The following is a 14,702-nucleotide window of genomic DNA, read 5'->3' on the forward strand; positions in this document are numbered from 1 at the left end:
AAGTGTGAAACAACTGAAAATATGTCTTATATTCTGGGTTCTTCATAGTAGCCACCTTTTGCTTTGATTACTGCTTTGCACACTCTTGGCATTCTCTTGATGAGCTTCAAGAGGTAGTCACCGGAAATGGTTCTCACTTCACAGGTGTGCCCTGTCATGTTTAATAAGTGGGATTTCTTGCCTTATAAATGAGGTTGGGACCATCAGTTGTGTTGTACAGAAGTCTGGTGGATACACAGCTGATAGTCCTACTGAATACACTGTTAGAATTTGTATTATGGCAAGAAAAAAGCAGCTAAGTAAAGAAAAACAAGTGGCCATCATTACTTTAAGAAATGAAGGTCAGTCAGTCCGAAAATTTGGGAAAACTTTGAAAGTGTCCCCAAGTGCAGTGGCAAAAACCATCAAGTGCTACAAAGAAACTGGCTCACATGAGGACCTCCCCAGGAAAGGAAGACCAAGAGTCACCTCTGCTGCGGATGATAAGTTCATCTGAGTCACCAGCAGCTCAGATTAGAGACCAGGTCAATGCCACACAGAGCTGTAGCAGAAGACACATCTCTACAACAACTGTTAAGAGGAGACTTTGTGCAGCAGGCCTTCATGGTAAAATAGCTGCTAGGAAACCACTGCTAAGGACAGGCAACAAGCAGAAGAGACTTGTTTGGGCTAAAGAACACAATGAATGGACATTAGACCAGTGGAAATCTGTGCTTTGGTCTGATGAGTCCAAATTTGAGATCTTTGGTTCCAACCACCGTGTCTTTGTGTGACACAGAAAAGGTGAACGGATGGACTCTACATGCCTGATTCCCACCGTGAAGCATGGAGGAGGAGGTTTGATGGTGTGGGGGGTGCTTTGCTGGTTGTTGTGCATTTATTCAAAATTGAAGGCATACTGAACCAGCATGGCTACCACAGCATCTTGCAGCAGCATGCTATTCCATCCGGTTTGCGTTTAGTTGGACCATCATTTATTTTTCAACAGAACAATGACCCCAAACACACCTCCAGGCTGTGTAAGGGATATTTGACCAAGAAGGAGAGTGATGGGGTGCTACGCCAGATGAACTGGCCTCCACAGTCACCAGACCTGAACCCAATCGAGATGGTTTGGGGTGAGCTGGACCGCAGAGTGAAGGCAAAAGGGCCAACAAGTGCTAAGCATCTCTGGGGAACTCCTTCAAGACTGTTGGAAGACCATTTCCGGTGACTACCTCTTGAAGGTCATCAAGAGAATGCCAAGAGTGTGCAAAGCAGTAATCAAAGCAAAAGGTGGCTACTTTGAAGAACCTAGAATATCAGACATATTTTCAGTTGTTTCACACTTTTTTTGTTAAATTATATAATTCCACATGTGTTAATTCATAGTTTTGATGCCTTCAGAGTGAATCTACAATTTTCATAGTCATGAAAATAAAGAAAACTCTTTGAATGAGAAGATGTGTCCAAACTTTTGGTCTTTACTGTTCATTGCATTACTGATCCTGAGTTATATCCAGTATTATACCCCAGAGCTGCACTCACTATTCTGCTGGTGCAGTCACTGTGTACATACATTACATTACTGATCCTTAGTTACATCTTGTATTATATTTCAGAGCTGCACTCACTATTCTGCTGGTGCAGTCACTGTGTACATACATTACTAATCCTGAATTACATCCTGTATTATACTCCAGAGCTGTACTCATTATTCTGCTGGTGCAGTCACTGTGTACAATTACATTACTAATCCTGAGTTACATCCTGTATTATATTTCAGAGCTGCACTCACTATTCTGCTGGTGCAGTCACTGTGTACATACATTACATTACTGATCCTGAGTTACATCCTGTATTATACTCCAGAGCTGTACTCACTATTCTGCTGGTGCAGTCACTGTGTACGTACATTACCGATCCTGAGTTACATCCTGTATTATACCCCAGAGCTGCACTCACTATTCTTCTGATGCAGTCACTGTGTACATACATTACATTACTGATCCTGAGTTACATCCTGTATTATACCCCAGAGCTGCACTCACTATTCTGCTGGTGCAGTCACTGTGTACATACATTACTGATCCTGAGTTACATCCTGTATTATATTCCAGAGCTGTACTCACTATTCTGCTGGTGCAGTCACTGTGTACATAGATTACATTACTAATCATTAGTTACATCTTGTATTATACCCCAGAGCTGCACTCACTGTTCTGCTGGTGCAGTCACTGTGTACATACATTACTGATCCTTAGTTGCATCTTGTATTATACCTCAGTGCTGCAGTCACTATTCTGCTAGTGCAGTCACTGTGTACATACATTACATTACTGATCCTGAGTTACATCCTGTATTATACTCCAGAGCTGCGCTCACTATTCTGCTGGTGCAGTCACTGTGTACATACATTACATTACTGATCCTGAGTTACATCTTGTATTATACTCCAGAGCTGCACTCACTGTTCTGCTGGTGCAGTCACTGTGTACATACCTTACTGATCCTGAGTTACATCCTGTATTATACTCCAGAGCTGCGCTCACTATTCTGCTGGTGCAGTCACTGTGTGCATACATTACATTACTGATCCTGAGTTACATCCTGTATTATACCCCAGAGCTGCACTCACTATTCTGCTGGTGCAGTCACTGTGTACATACCTTACTGATCCTGAGTTACATCCTGTATTGTACTCCAGAGCTGTACTCACTATTCTCCTGGTGCAGTCCCTGTGTGCATACATTACATTACTGATCCTGAGTTACCTCCTGTATTATACCCCAGAGCTGCACTCACTGTTCTGCTGGTGCAGTCACTGTGTACATACCTTACTGATCCTGAGTTACATCCTGTATTATACTCCAGAGCTGCGCTCACTATTCTGCTGGTGCAGTCACTGTGTGCATACATTACATTACTGATCCTGAGTTACCTCCTGTATTATACTCCAGAGCTGCACTCACTGTTCTGCTGGTGCAGTCACTGTGTACATACCTTACTGATCCTGAGTTACATCCTGTATTAGGCTGAGTGCACACGGACTTTTTGGCCCTGCGGATTTTTCCGCGCAGAATTGATGAAATCTGCAGGTCAAATGACCTGCATTTTTCCTGCGGATTTCTTCCATTTTTAGCGTGGTTTTCTTGCGGTTTTCCACTGCGGATTTCCCCCTGCGGTTTTGGAGACAGGAGAGGTGGAAAACAGCACAAAAGAAGTAACATGCTGCGGATTTTGTACCGCAGGCAAACCGCGCGGACAAATCCGCAGCGTCTGCACAGCGGGTTTTTTTTTTCATTCATTTTAATGCTACTGTACATGACAATGCGGATATGCAGCGTTTCTGCGCAGTAAAATCCGCTGCAGATCCGCTGGATATCTGCACCGTGTGCACACAGCCTTATACCCCAGAGCTGCACTCACTATTCTGCTGGTGCAGTCACTGTGTACATACATTACATTACTGATCCTGTACTGATCCCGAGTTACATCCTGTATTATACTCCAGAGCTGCACTCACTATTCTGCTGGTGCAGTCACTGTATACATACATACATTACTGATCCTGTACTGATCCCGAGTTACATCCTGTATTATACTCCAGAGCTGCACTCACTATTCTGCTGGTGCAGTCACTGTATACATACATACATTACTGATCCTGTACTGATCCCGAGTTACATCCTGTATTATACCGCAGAGCTGCACTCACTATTCTGCTGGTGCAGTCACTGTGTACATACATTACATTACTGATCCTGAGTTACATCCTGTATTATACCCCAGAGCTGCACTCACTATTCTGCTGGTGAAGTAGCTGTGTACATACATTACATTACTGATCCCGAGTTACATCCTGTGTTATATTCCAGAGCTGTACTCACTATTCTGCTGGTGCAGTCACTGTGTACATACATTACATTACTAATCATTAGTTACATCTTGTATTATACCCCAGAGCTGCACTCACTGTTCTGCTGGTGCAGTCACTGTGTACATACATTACTGATCCTTAGTTGCATCTTGTATTATACCTCAGAGCTGCAGTCACTATTCTGCTAGTGCAGTCACTGTGTACATACGTTACATTACTGATCCTGAGTTACATCCTGTATTATACTCCAGAACTGCACTCACTGTTCTGCTGGTGCAGTCACTGTGTACATACCTTACTGATCCTGAGTTACATCCTGTATTATACCCCAGAGCTGCGCTCACTATTCTGCTGGTACAGTCACTGTGTACATACATTACTTCACTGATCCTGAGTTACATCCTGTATTGTACTCCAGAGCTGTACTCACTATTCTCCTGGTTCAGTCACTGTGTACATACATTACATTTCTGATCCTGAGTTACATCCTGTATTATACCCCAGAGCTGCACTCACTATTCTGCTGGTGCAGTCACTGTGTACATACATTACTGATCCTGAGTTACATCCTGTATTATACCCCAGAGCTGCACTCACTATTCTGCTGGTGCAGTCACTGTGTACATACATTACATTACTGATCCTGAGTTACATCCTGTATTATACTCCAGAGCTGCACTCACTATTCTGCTGGTGCAGTCACTGTGTACATACATTACATTACTGATCCTAAGTTACATTTTGTATTATACCCCAGAGCTGCACTCACTATTCCTCATAATTCAGACTATTCTCTGCTAGATCGGTGTCTGTATGGTGCTTGCTTTGGTGATTCCCTTTAGGGACATGCCATCTTTATCCCAGGCTTGTACAGCACTGTATATGGTAAGGATTCCCAAAAGTGACCCTAGCACTGAGATTGGCCTTATAGATTTCTACCAGAGATACGTGGTCAGAAAACCGCTTGTTTCCTTTGTGGAAATTATTATATGTGGTCTAATGCATGAGCACAAGGCTAATTTTTTTTAGGCTTGGCTAAAAGGGTTGTCAACCACTGGAAAACTTTTGCTTAATTACATCAGGGCGTCTTTTAAAATAAAATCTGTGGATTCTCACCTCCTTGAGCTGCACTGTTCCAGTGATGTTGTTGCTGCTATTCACGGCGGGTCACTTGACTGGCTGCAGCTCATCAATGTTCTGAAAGAGTAGATGTCCACTCTGAGCAAATGGGAAGCTGATTGGCTGCGGCAGTCACATGACATCATTATATGACTGGCAGGGAAAAGCAGTGTTTTGTGCGTTGCCACTGCAGCAGGTTGGTGTGTATTAAGTTAATGCTGTCCAGTAGTGGAGAACCCCCTTTAATGCTTTTATGAAATTTACACCATCCCAGGAGTTGGTCCCCAAGAATCCTGAGAGCGACCCATGCTTGGTATCAGGGTGGGGAATAGCCCTTTAAGATGGGGTGGGCTCCTTTTATAAATTGGCGGAATATGACCACACTCAGTCTACTGTTCCTCAGTGTTGCCTGCACAGCTGAGTGGCCAGGGTACTGCTGTACAGTGATCAGCGGCCAGCTTCATTCACTCGGATGGCATATTGCTACAGTTCCCTGCGCAGCAGAGGTGGCCGCTGTGCAGACACGCCATGCAGCCTCACAGACCCCACTGCTAAGACTTGCTGTAGCATCCCAAAAAGGCAGACCTCATCCCCACTTGTCAGTTTGATGTGATGATTCCACATTGTACTTTATCGGGTGCTTTGTGGAATTACCTTGTAAGCAGTTGCGTTTTTTTATGCAGTCCATAAACTGGATGTACCTTGACAAGCCTAGCGTTTGGTCCTAGCCTTGATATTGCTACTATAACGGTGCTTCACCTACCATTCACTTGTGAAGCCGCGCACACTGAATATTTTCAGCAATTGCTACATTTGGAGTTGTGGTAGGGAGGCCTTGGTAAAACAGCTCCGTCCTGTAGTCTGACCCCCTTTATAAACATAGCGGTGGGTTGGGGGGTAGCGTCAGGAAGCTCTAAGTCCGGGCAGAGTTCTCCCACCGCCTCAATTATCATTTTATTGACCGCGGTTTATTGCTCCCTGTTACCAGCCACTTTGCTGGAGAGCGGCTGCTCATATCATTCTTCACTAGCCCCATTGACATGAAGTGAGGAGATCTCCCTGCCCCCATGGTCACTTACAGTATGGCGCAGATCTTGTCTGTTCTTGTTGGGAAATAAGAGATCTGCTTTTACTTCCAGTTTTGTTTTGTTTTTTTTCAGGAACCTCCAAAAACTGGGAAAAGTGGCAAAGGTGGAAAAGAAGGACAAGATAACCCTGAGCATGAAGTGAGTGCTGACAAGATGGGGGGTTGCGGCTATGGCACGCTGTAAGCTTTCTCTGTAGAGGAGCAGGGGAGCTGCGACATTGGACAAAGCTTAGATAAGCTTTTAACTAAAGTGATCATACCTAAAATTGATCATTTAGATGACTAAATGTATAAAAAATGGGCTACTCAAAAATGATTAGAGCCTACAAGAAACGGAGTTCAAACAAGCCCAACCACTTAGATAAGCGCAGGAAGTAAGGAGCAGCCGGCATCCAAGGGCATTCTGGGAAGGAGTGGCGGTCGCCCCCTTACTATGTCATATAAATGCTGGCAAGACTTGGTCCAGAGGATGGAGGGGGACGCGGTCTACTCGTATGCAGCATTAAGGATGAGTGGTTGTAGCTGTATGTTGCCCCCTCCTCGTGGCAATAGGCGCCGTTCAGCCTGCATCCTTGTATCCTGTCTGTTTGTCATTAATAGTTGGCATTCATATTGAGCGAGCTGTCGCTGCTCTTCCCACTTTCTGCAACATCTCGCCTGCAGTTTTGTGACTTTTACTTCAACAGCCTCCAGTGTTTGTGTATGCACAGGGCCCCTTCCTTATCCACATGCCGAGATTTGAGGGGGCAGTGCAGTAACTCAGCGGCCGTACTGCAGCTTTCTTCTCGGGCTAATCGACAGGGTGCTGAGCTGGGAAATACGAGCTGTTCCAGAGGGGTTTTGGCGTTTAATACCAGGAGCGTTTTGGCTGTCTGCCCGACATAAGTGGTGATATTGGCGAGAAAGATCTGCATCGCATTGTGCACTAGACACTGTGTAAACAGCCGCTCGGTGCGAGCTTGGCAGCTTCATGTGTTGATCTCTTGTAAGTAAATTGTACGAGGGCCGGATCATGCAGACACGTGCAGTATGTAAACTGGCACCGCTGCAGCCACCCGTGCCAAGGTAAGGCTGATAAGAATAGATATTCTGAGTGTATTCAGACACCGCAGACACTTCTGCCTATGAAAATCCTTTCTAGAGGCCTTTTCTTTTTGTGACAAGAACATGGATTTCCGCAAGCCCCCGTCAGATGACAAATTCCTGCACGTGAGGCTCGGTGCATGCAGACTTGCCCTGCGGCTTTACTGCATGTTTCCCCCTTTGTATTGCACTGGATGTCGTCCACAGGATACATTTGACTTGCTGTGAATTTGAGCAACTGCTCATTTTATCCTACAGATTTTTGTATGGAGAACCTGCAAAAAAAAATCTTCATCCATGATGCTGGTGCTGTAATATGCTGCTGATTTTCTGCCTGTGAAATCCTCTTTGTAAATGCATGGTGTGCACATGTTGCACCAACTTTGCAAAGTTGAGGCACTTAGGAGATGAGTTACATTACAGTCCTCTTATACTACACATCTGCATTCACAGCTCTTGTGGATATTACTGGAAACTGTCAGCAAGTTTGTTGACTGTCGCCCCTGACGGCTTAGCTTTCCCTACATTAAATGGGTGCCTGGTGTTAAAAGGTTTGTCCAGCGCAGATTGTTTCTGGGATGCATGCCGCAGGGACAGTCGTGTCTACACTTAGCTTTCAGGATGCACTTGTGATCATCACGGGTCGTGAACCTGTCCGCTTCTAAGGAACTGGTGAGTGATAACTGCAGATTGTGCCACCCTCCTGACAGGTATCTGCAGATGCATTGTCAGCTGCCCCACTCTCCTTCTCTCCCATAAGCTGCACCGTCACTCGTCTCCCGATCGTGCTCCTCTCTCAGCAAGTATTTGCAGATATTTCATCCTTTGCTCTGCTCGCCTACCTGCAGAAGTGTGCGGCACCCGATAAGCTCTGTAAGATTACATTGCCCCAATACATCTTGCCAGCACATGCCGTCATTGATTTGAATGGCATTTACTTAGCAAGTGGCATCAGAATTTCCGCATCAGAGATCTCTGCGCGGTGCCAAAGCGGGTTGGGGTTGATTCCTCTACAGATCATGTGATGCTTTCACAAAGCTGCCTCAGATCTTGTCTCCTTGTGTGTTCACCTGACTTCCTGTGTGCTTCACATGATGACGATATTACTGGTTTGTTCCCCGACACACTTTCGACTCTATTGACTTTCTTTGATGTGCTGCTAAGACTGAGTCTGAATGTAAATGACAATCTGGTGGCGGGGCTATAATAGGGGAAAAGAAATATTAAAGGGCTAGTCTCGAGGATCCCTGTCCGTATATGCCTCCTAGTAGCGCATATGCACATCAGCTGGTAGCATGGCCTGGGTGGTGATGATCTGATGACACCTCCCTGTGACCTGGCTAGTGCCACAATATTCTTTGATGATCAAAATACCAGAAAAAGTATAGAAATCGCACGTTGGGCATGTTACAGATCTCTCCTGGTCGTAGGCGAAAGATCATAGTCGTTGGTTTAACACTAGAACTACCGATGGAGTGATTTTTACTCCTCGCAATTTTTATGTCTCTTCTGTGACTCAATTTTTCCGAATTCCGGCTTGAGACCGGTGACTTTTACTTATTTAGAATGCAAAAAAAGATTTTGTGACAATTTTTGAAGAAAAAAAAAAATACCTTCTTTGCAAAATTTACTGTTAATTATCAAAGGGAGTCATTTTGACTCTCTACTATAAATATAGTAGGGAGTCAAAATTTTGAAAAAAAAAAAAAAGGTACTAGAATACGGCCTGCAGTTTTGCTAATTGCTAATATGGCTAGAAGAAGTGCGCTAAAGCCTGACGATATTCTTTCTATTTTGCATCCTATATCATTCTATAAAATTATAGAGCAAGAAACTCTAAAGATAAAAGAAAACAAGCAAGGAGTCAAAATAATAATAATCTTTATTTTTATATAGCGCTAACATATTCCGCAGCGCTTTACAGTTTTGCACACATTATCATCACTGTCCCCAATGGGGCTCACAATCTAAATTCCCTATCAGTATGTCTTTGGAGTGTGGGAGGAAACCGGAGAACCCGGAGGAAACCCACGCAAACACAGAGAACATACAAACTCTTTGCAGATGTTGTCCTTGGTGGGATTTAAACCCAGGACCCCAGCGCTGCAAGGCTGCAGTGCTATCCACTGAGCCACCGTGCTGCCTCCATGACTCCATTCGCCATTCCATAGTTCTAGTGGGAGTGAAAAGTCTGGTAGTCCTAGTGTTAACGCGATATTGAACATATTGTGCTCAGTGACTACAGACACTGCCAGGTCGGTGCCGTTATGCTGATTAGGCTGTGTGCACACGCTGCGGATTATGTGCGGATTCATCCGCGCGGATTTTGTAAAATCCGCAGGTGAAACCGCAGGTCAAAAGACCTGCGGTTTTACCTGCGGATTGCTCTGCGGTTTTGCCCTGCGGTTTTTCAGCTCCTCAATGGAGGAGATGGCAAACCGCAGGAGAATCCGCAGAAAGAATTGACATGTCAATTCTTTCTGCGGATTGAAAACCGCAGATAATCCGCGCGGAAAATTCCGCACCGTCTGCACTGCGGTTTTTGATTCCCATAGGGAATCATGGTACTGTACACCGCAGCAAAATCCGCAGCGTGTGCACACAGCCTAACAATGATACCTGGTGATGAGATTCTTGTGCTCCTGGGCGGCCTGTGGCGGGTCTTCATGTGGTGCTCTGGTAACATGCATCTGTGTGGGCTTGTGACAGGTCACTGATTCTTCCCTAACCTGCCTCCTATTTTACATAATGCACAGAATATTGTTAATATTGTTGAAGATGCATGTAACATAGTTGGCTATTGTGAGGGTTAGAAAGTTTTTTTACGTTGAGCAAAATGGCGCCGACACCTGCGTAGTAGCATCTGTCTCTTACCGATAGATGCTACTGCGCCAACGCCATTTTGCTGCAGCTACATTTTTTTTTCCCTCCAAGAAAAAGGCGGCATATACGCAGTAGCATCTATCACTTTCTTATAGATACTACTGTGCATGCGCCACTGACGATGCCATTTTCAGGATGGAAAAAAAAAGTTACAGCAAAAGGGCGGCGCCTGCGCAGTAGCATCTATCTCTTACCAATAGATGCTACTGCGCAAGCACCACCATCAATAAGAGAGAGATGCTACTGGGCAGCCGCCCCTGGTGCCATTTTGCTGGATGTAAACGGTGACGTGTTTTGTTTTTTTTTGTTTTTTTGTTTTTTTGTTTTTTGTGCCAGATGGGTAGTTGTCATTATGGCTAAACTCCTCTTTTCACTATAGCGGAGCAATAGGAATTAGTGGAAGAAACAAGTTGCGTTGCTAAGAGCAGGGCAGAGTATTTCAGGGGAGAAGTATCATGATTTTGTGTCCACTTATGTTGTGATGTCAGGAGGTTAATGGAGGCTTGTGGAAGAAACTGGGTCAGTAGATTGATCTGTGGGTGCTTAAAGGAAAGCTGAGACTACAGATTTCTGGATTCCCCAGCATCCATCACAGGAGTGGGCGACTGCAGCATTTAAGCTGTGTGACAGAAGAAAGGGCACTCTGTTTAGTTACCGTGAAAGCTGAGGACCTAATGGAGATCTGTTATTGGGGTCTGATATATTGTTCTTAATTCTTATTTTATTTTTTTCTTCAACTTTTAGGTGTCCAACAAAAAAGCGAACAACGTTCCCCCACCAGCTCAGGTATCGAAAATTAAGGTACCCACCCCTCAAACTGTTGTGAAGAAGGAAAAGCGACAGAGCTCCTCAAGATTCAATGTGAGCAATAACCGTGAACTGCAGAAGCTGCCAGCATTAAAAGGTGCAGTAATTTCGTCATTAAGACGTTAAGAGTTTGTGCAAATTGGTTTGCCGGACCAGGTCCTTCGGCCACGTTGGTAAATCTGTGGTCACTGGATGGGAGCGGTTAAAGCCGCCTCTTACTGTTGTTCCAGGCCGGCTAATCAAAAGAGGGAAGCATTCACGGGACTCCTGTCCAGTGGCCACAGATTACTGAAGTGGTCGATGTTTCTAGTCCTGTGGACGATTCACACTAATTCTAGTTTCATTGTTTAAAACGTGGCCATTTGCATTTTCTCTACTCTCGATAACAGGATTTGGATGCAGATGCGTAATACTAGAATCCATCCTACATTATTAAGAGCAGACCTGCAAGACTTGATCTTTCCTTCGGTTTTAGACTTTTGCATTTTCTTTTGCTCTGTAATATGCTATTATTGAAACAACTTCTGTTACAAGAAGAATCAATATGCAAATTGTCCATCTTGCAGAGGGGAGATAGCCACCTTATTAGTCGATGACTGACCCTTAAACGAGGCTTGCAACATGACCAGGGATAAATGCTAAGTCAGAAACTCCTCTACGGACAGATACACTCTTGTCCCTGTAGAGTAGAGTCTGGCTGGATGAGTCCCACGGTCTTGAGGCAATGTCGGCAGGGGGATGCTGGTTCTTCTTAAAGCCTTTTTACCCTATGACAAAATAGTATGTCATGAGGATGATGCAGGTGCATGTAGCCGTTTAGGAAGCTGGGCCTCATCCATACAGGCGAGGTGCCGGCTGTGCTATACATCCGGCACCTGCCTCTAACAACAGCAACTGGAGCTATTTTAATGCTACTGGTTATCCTTGTACAGCAGCATTTAAGTGGACATTACCCCCACCCATGTTGCAGCTGGGGGTCCGCTGAAGGCTCCCATCTCTGCCATCCTAGTGCACTCATAATCCCCAACCACAGATATAATATTATCGAACCCTTAAAGGCTGTGAAAAAAGAAAATTGAAACTACGTAAATGGTGTGTGTGTGTGTGTGTGTGTGTGTGTGTGTGTGTGTGTGTGTGTGTGTGTTCATTGCTGCAATTACTCCAAGATATGCAAGAAAAAATTAGGAAACTTTGAATGTGTACACCAAAGTGTCTTAACTAAAAGCTTCTGCTCGTGCACAAAAAAACAGAAACCTCACACAGCTAAATAGATGAGAAAATAAAAATATTACAGGCCTCAAAATAATGACACTAAACCATTTTCTCTTCATTTTTTGTATGCTACTAAAATAATAATTAAAAAAACCTATGAGTTTGGTATCGCTATAATTGTACAGACCTGGAGAACTGCATTGCCACATCATTTCAATTGGACAATGAACGTGGTAAAATAAAAAATGCGGAATCCAAAAAGCAATGGTGGAATTGCGTTATTTTTATGGAGTCTCTAGATGGTAATTGTGAGATGCTTTCTCCTGCCTGGCATTGCCTGTCAGACTCCATACTTGGCAGAATGAAAGCACGGCGCATGCACAGCAGCCGTCGGTTACCGAGCTGCTTAGGCTGCCATGTTGTCTGCCGTGCCACAGACCCTCTATGGTGATGTCTGCATGGGCCTGATCCACTCTGGGTTTTCCACATTGGTAAAAATCTGCACAAAATTATGCAAACTTGGTTGTGGAAATGCTGCTCTGCAAAGAGTGGAAGACGTGTGGTTTACATTTTTTTTCAGCAAGGCTCAGTTTACGCTGTGGATTTTTTTACACCTCACGTGGCCGTGATTTGCACCTGCTGCAGATTTTCTGCAAATAAATCCATTATGTGAGAGCTCCCTACGAGGAGCACTTCCATAAGGCTCATACTCACTTGCGAGAGACTCGCACGATTCTCATGCGAGTCTCTCGCATGAAAGCCTGGCACTGTCGCCGGCACTCGGAACGGAGCGTGCAGCTACATAGAAATACATGTAGCTGCACGCTCCGGTCCGAGTGCCGGCGTCAGTGCCAGGCTTTCATGCGAGAGACTCGCATGAGAATCGTGTGAGTCTTTCGCAAGTGAGTATGAGCCCATATACAGAGTATCATACATTTTGCCATTGTATAGACAGCAGAAGGGTTAGCATCGTTCTCAGGAATAGTCAATCACTGATAATGCACTTCTCTAAAATATTTAAACCCTTCAAGTAAATAGAAAAATCAGTACTATTACTACACTCCCCAGCCCTCATGGTCACAGGCATCAATGGGCACGACCTTGGTCATGCTCTGCTCCCCTTTGTCATATAATAAGGTTTGCTTGAGGTCTGCCATCCTTTAGACACCCCAGGGTCTCCTCACACCCAGGTGGTCTTCATGTACAAGTCTACAGTGTTAATTAGATGAACAGCCAGCGGCCGTCTGCATCCTGAGGGGGACGTGATGGTGTGAACGATTAGCACTTTCCTGTGTGCGATCTGCAGACCTTGAGAGAAAAGGCTCCATCTCTTCAGTAATTGCCTAAAACATCATTGCAAGGAAGATATCTGTAACCCAGACACTTCTTGATGTAATTTTCCTATAACCTTCCCATCTGCTGCTTGACATATCCAAACGTTGTGTCTTTTATAATATTTTGTTGCACGATGGATTAAATGATCAGAAAACTGGATAAATACAAGACAAATTAAGGCGCTTCTTTCAGAGAAATCTGCTCCTTTCTCCACTTATGATCTGCTTCTCCTCTTGAAATTATCTTTCACTCTGTAAGACTTCCAGATCACTGTGGGATCAGATTTCAGCTCCTTACTAGATGCTTATAGAGAGCGCAGGGGAGGAGAGTGAAGTAGAGTGAGAGACATCGGTTCTCATCCCAAAGCTGGATTCGCAGCTACACTGCTTAGTATTGCTGTAAAATCTTCTCCATACTGCTGCTGCTGCTTCTGAACATGTGCTTCATGGAGACATGTCTGTGTGTGCTGTGTGTGGGGCGGCATCATGCCAACTAGTCTCCGCACACTAGCTCATAGACAACTAAAAATCGCACAATCTGCAAAGTGGAAAACTGTTGAAAAATTCAGAATACAGTCAATTAATGACCAGAATCGTGTTATTCCTCGTGCACACAGTCTGGCTCTGTACTGCTGCATTGTGAGAGTTGCAGTGTTTTTTTTGTGGATCCACCAGACTCTTCTACATCTGTGGAGCATACAATATGCTGTGTACACGCACTGAACCAGCAGGGAGCACACCACCAGAACTAGGACTGGTGTGTAAGATGTTATATAGCACAGTATCAGTAAAAGACATGGAAAGCAAAGTATTGTCTGCTCCTGGACTCATTTCATCAGGAGCTACATCCCTGAAGTAGTTTGCATTCTCTGTCTCCTTTCATACTACGGGTACTCTCTAATGGTGAATGGTCTCTGGGACCTGAGGCAAGAAGTTTAGATTGTCAGTGTCCCTGCACATGAAGGCTTATAGCGATTTACATGCTTTGTGCAGCGCTGCAGAATATCTTGGTGCCATCAGAACAGGAGATATCAGCACTGCAGTGACATTACAGAACAGACGCGGTATCAGACGCGGATCAGGTGATGTGGATCTGGTTCCCCAGTGGTCAGCTGATTGATTCGGATCTCGCTTTTTCAGCCTGGTTTATGCAGGACCTTGGGTGTTCCAGTGGGCTCCTCTTTAATATTTTGTAGGTTCGGATAGGTGTGCAATCAGCGATACCAAAAAGTTAATTTATTTTGTTTTTCAATTTTACGTAATCCTATTATCGGGATAAGTGAGCAGCAGGAAAGTCGCCTTCCCACACTTCCAGAGG

The 14,702-nt window shown here is 44.6% G+C and overlaps 1 protein-coding gene across 2 annotated transcripts in view; it reads left to right on the forward strand.

Moving 5' to 3' along the window:
- PPP2R5C (protein phosphatase 2 regulatory subunit B'gamma) overlaps positions 1-14,702 on the forward strand; it is a 100,585-nt gene that overhangs the window by 4,104 nt on the left and 81,779 nt on the right. For both annotated transcript variants that reach the window (XM_073577995.1, XM_073577997.1), the window contains exons 2-3: positions 6,139-6,204; positions 10,776-10,935. In XM_073577995.1, coding sequence (XP_073434096.1) covers positions 6,139-6,204; positions 10,776-10,935 — 226 coding nt within the window. The remainder of the gene's footprint in view (positions 1-6,138; positions 6,205-10,775; positions 10,936-14,702) is intronic.

The sequence above is a fragment of the Dendrobates tinctorius genome, unplaced genomic scaffold, assembly GCF_039654945.1.
Source record: "Dendrobates tinctorius isolate UK_male_01 unplaced genomic scaffold, ASM3965494v1 ptg000058l, whole genome shotgun sequence".
Lineage (NCBI taxonomy): Eukaryota > Metazoa > Chordata > Amphibia > Anura > Dendrobatidae > Dendrobates > Dendrobates tinctorius.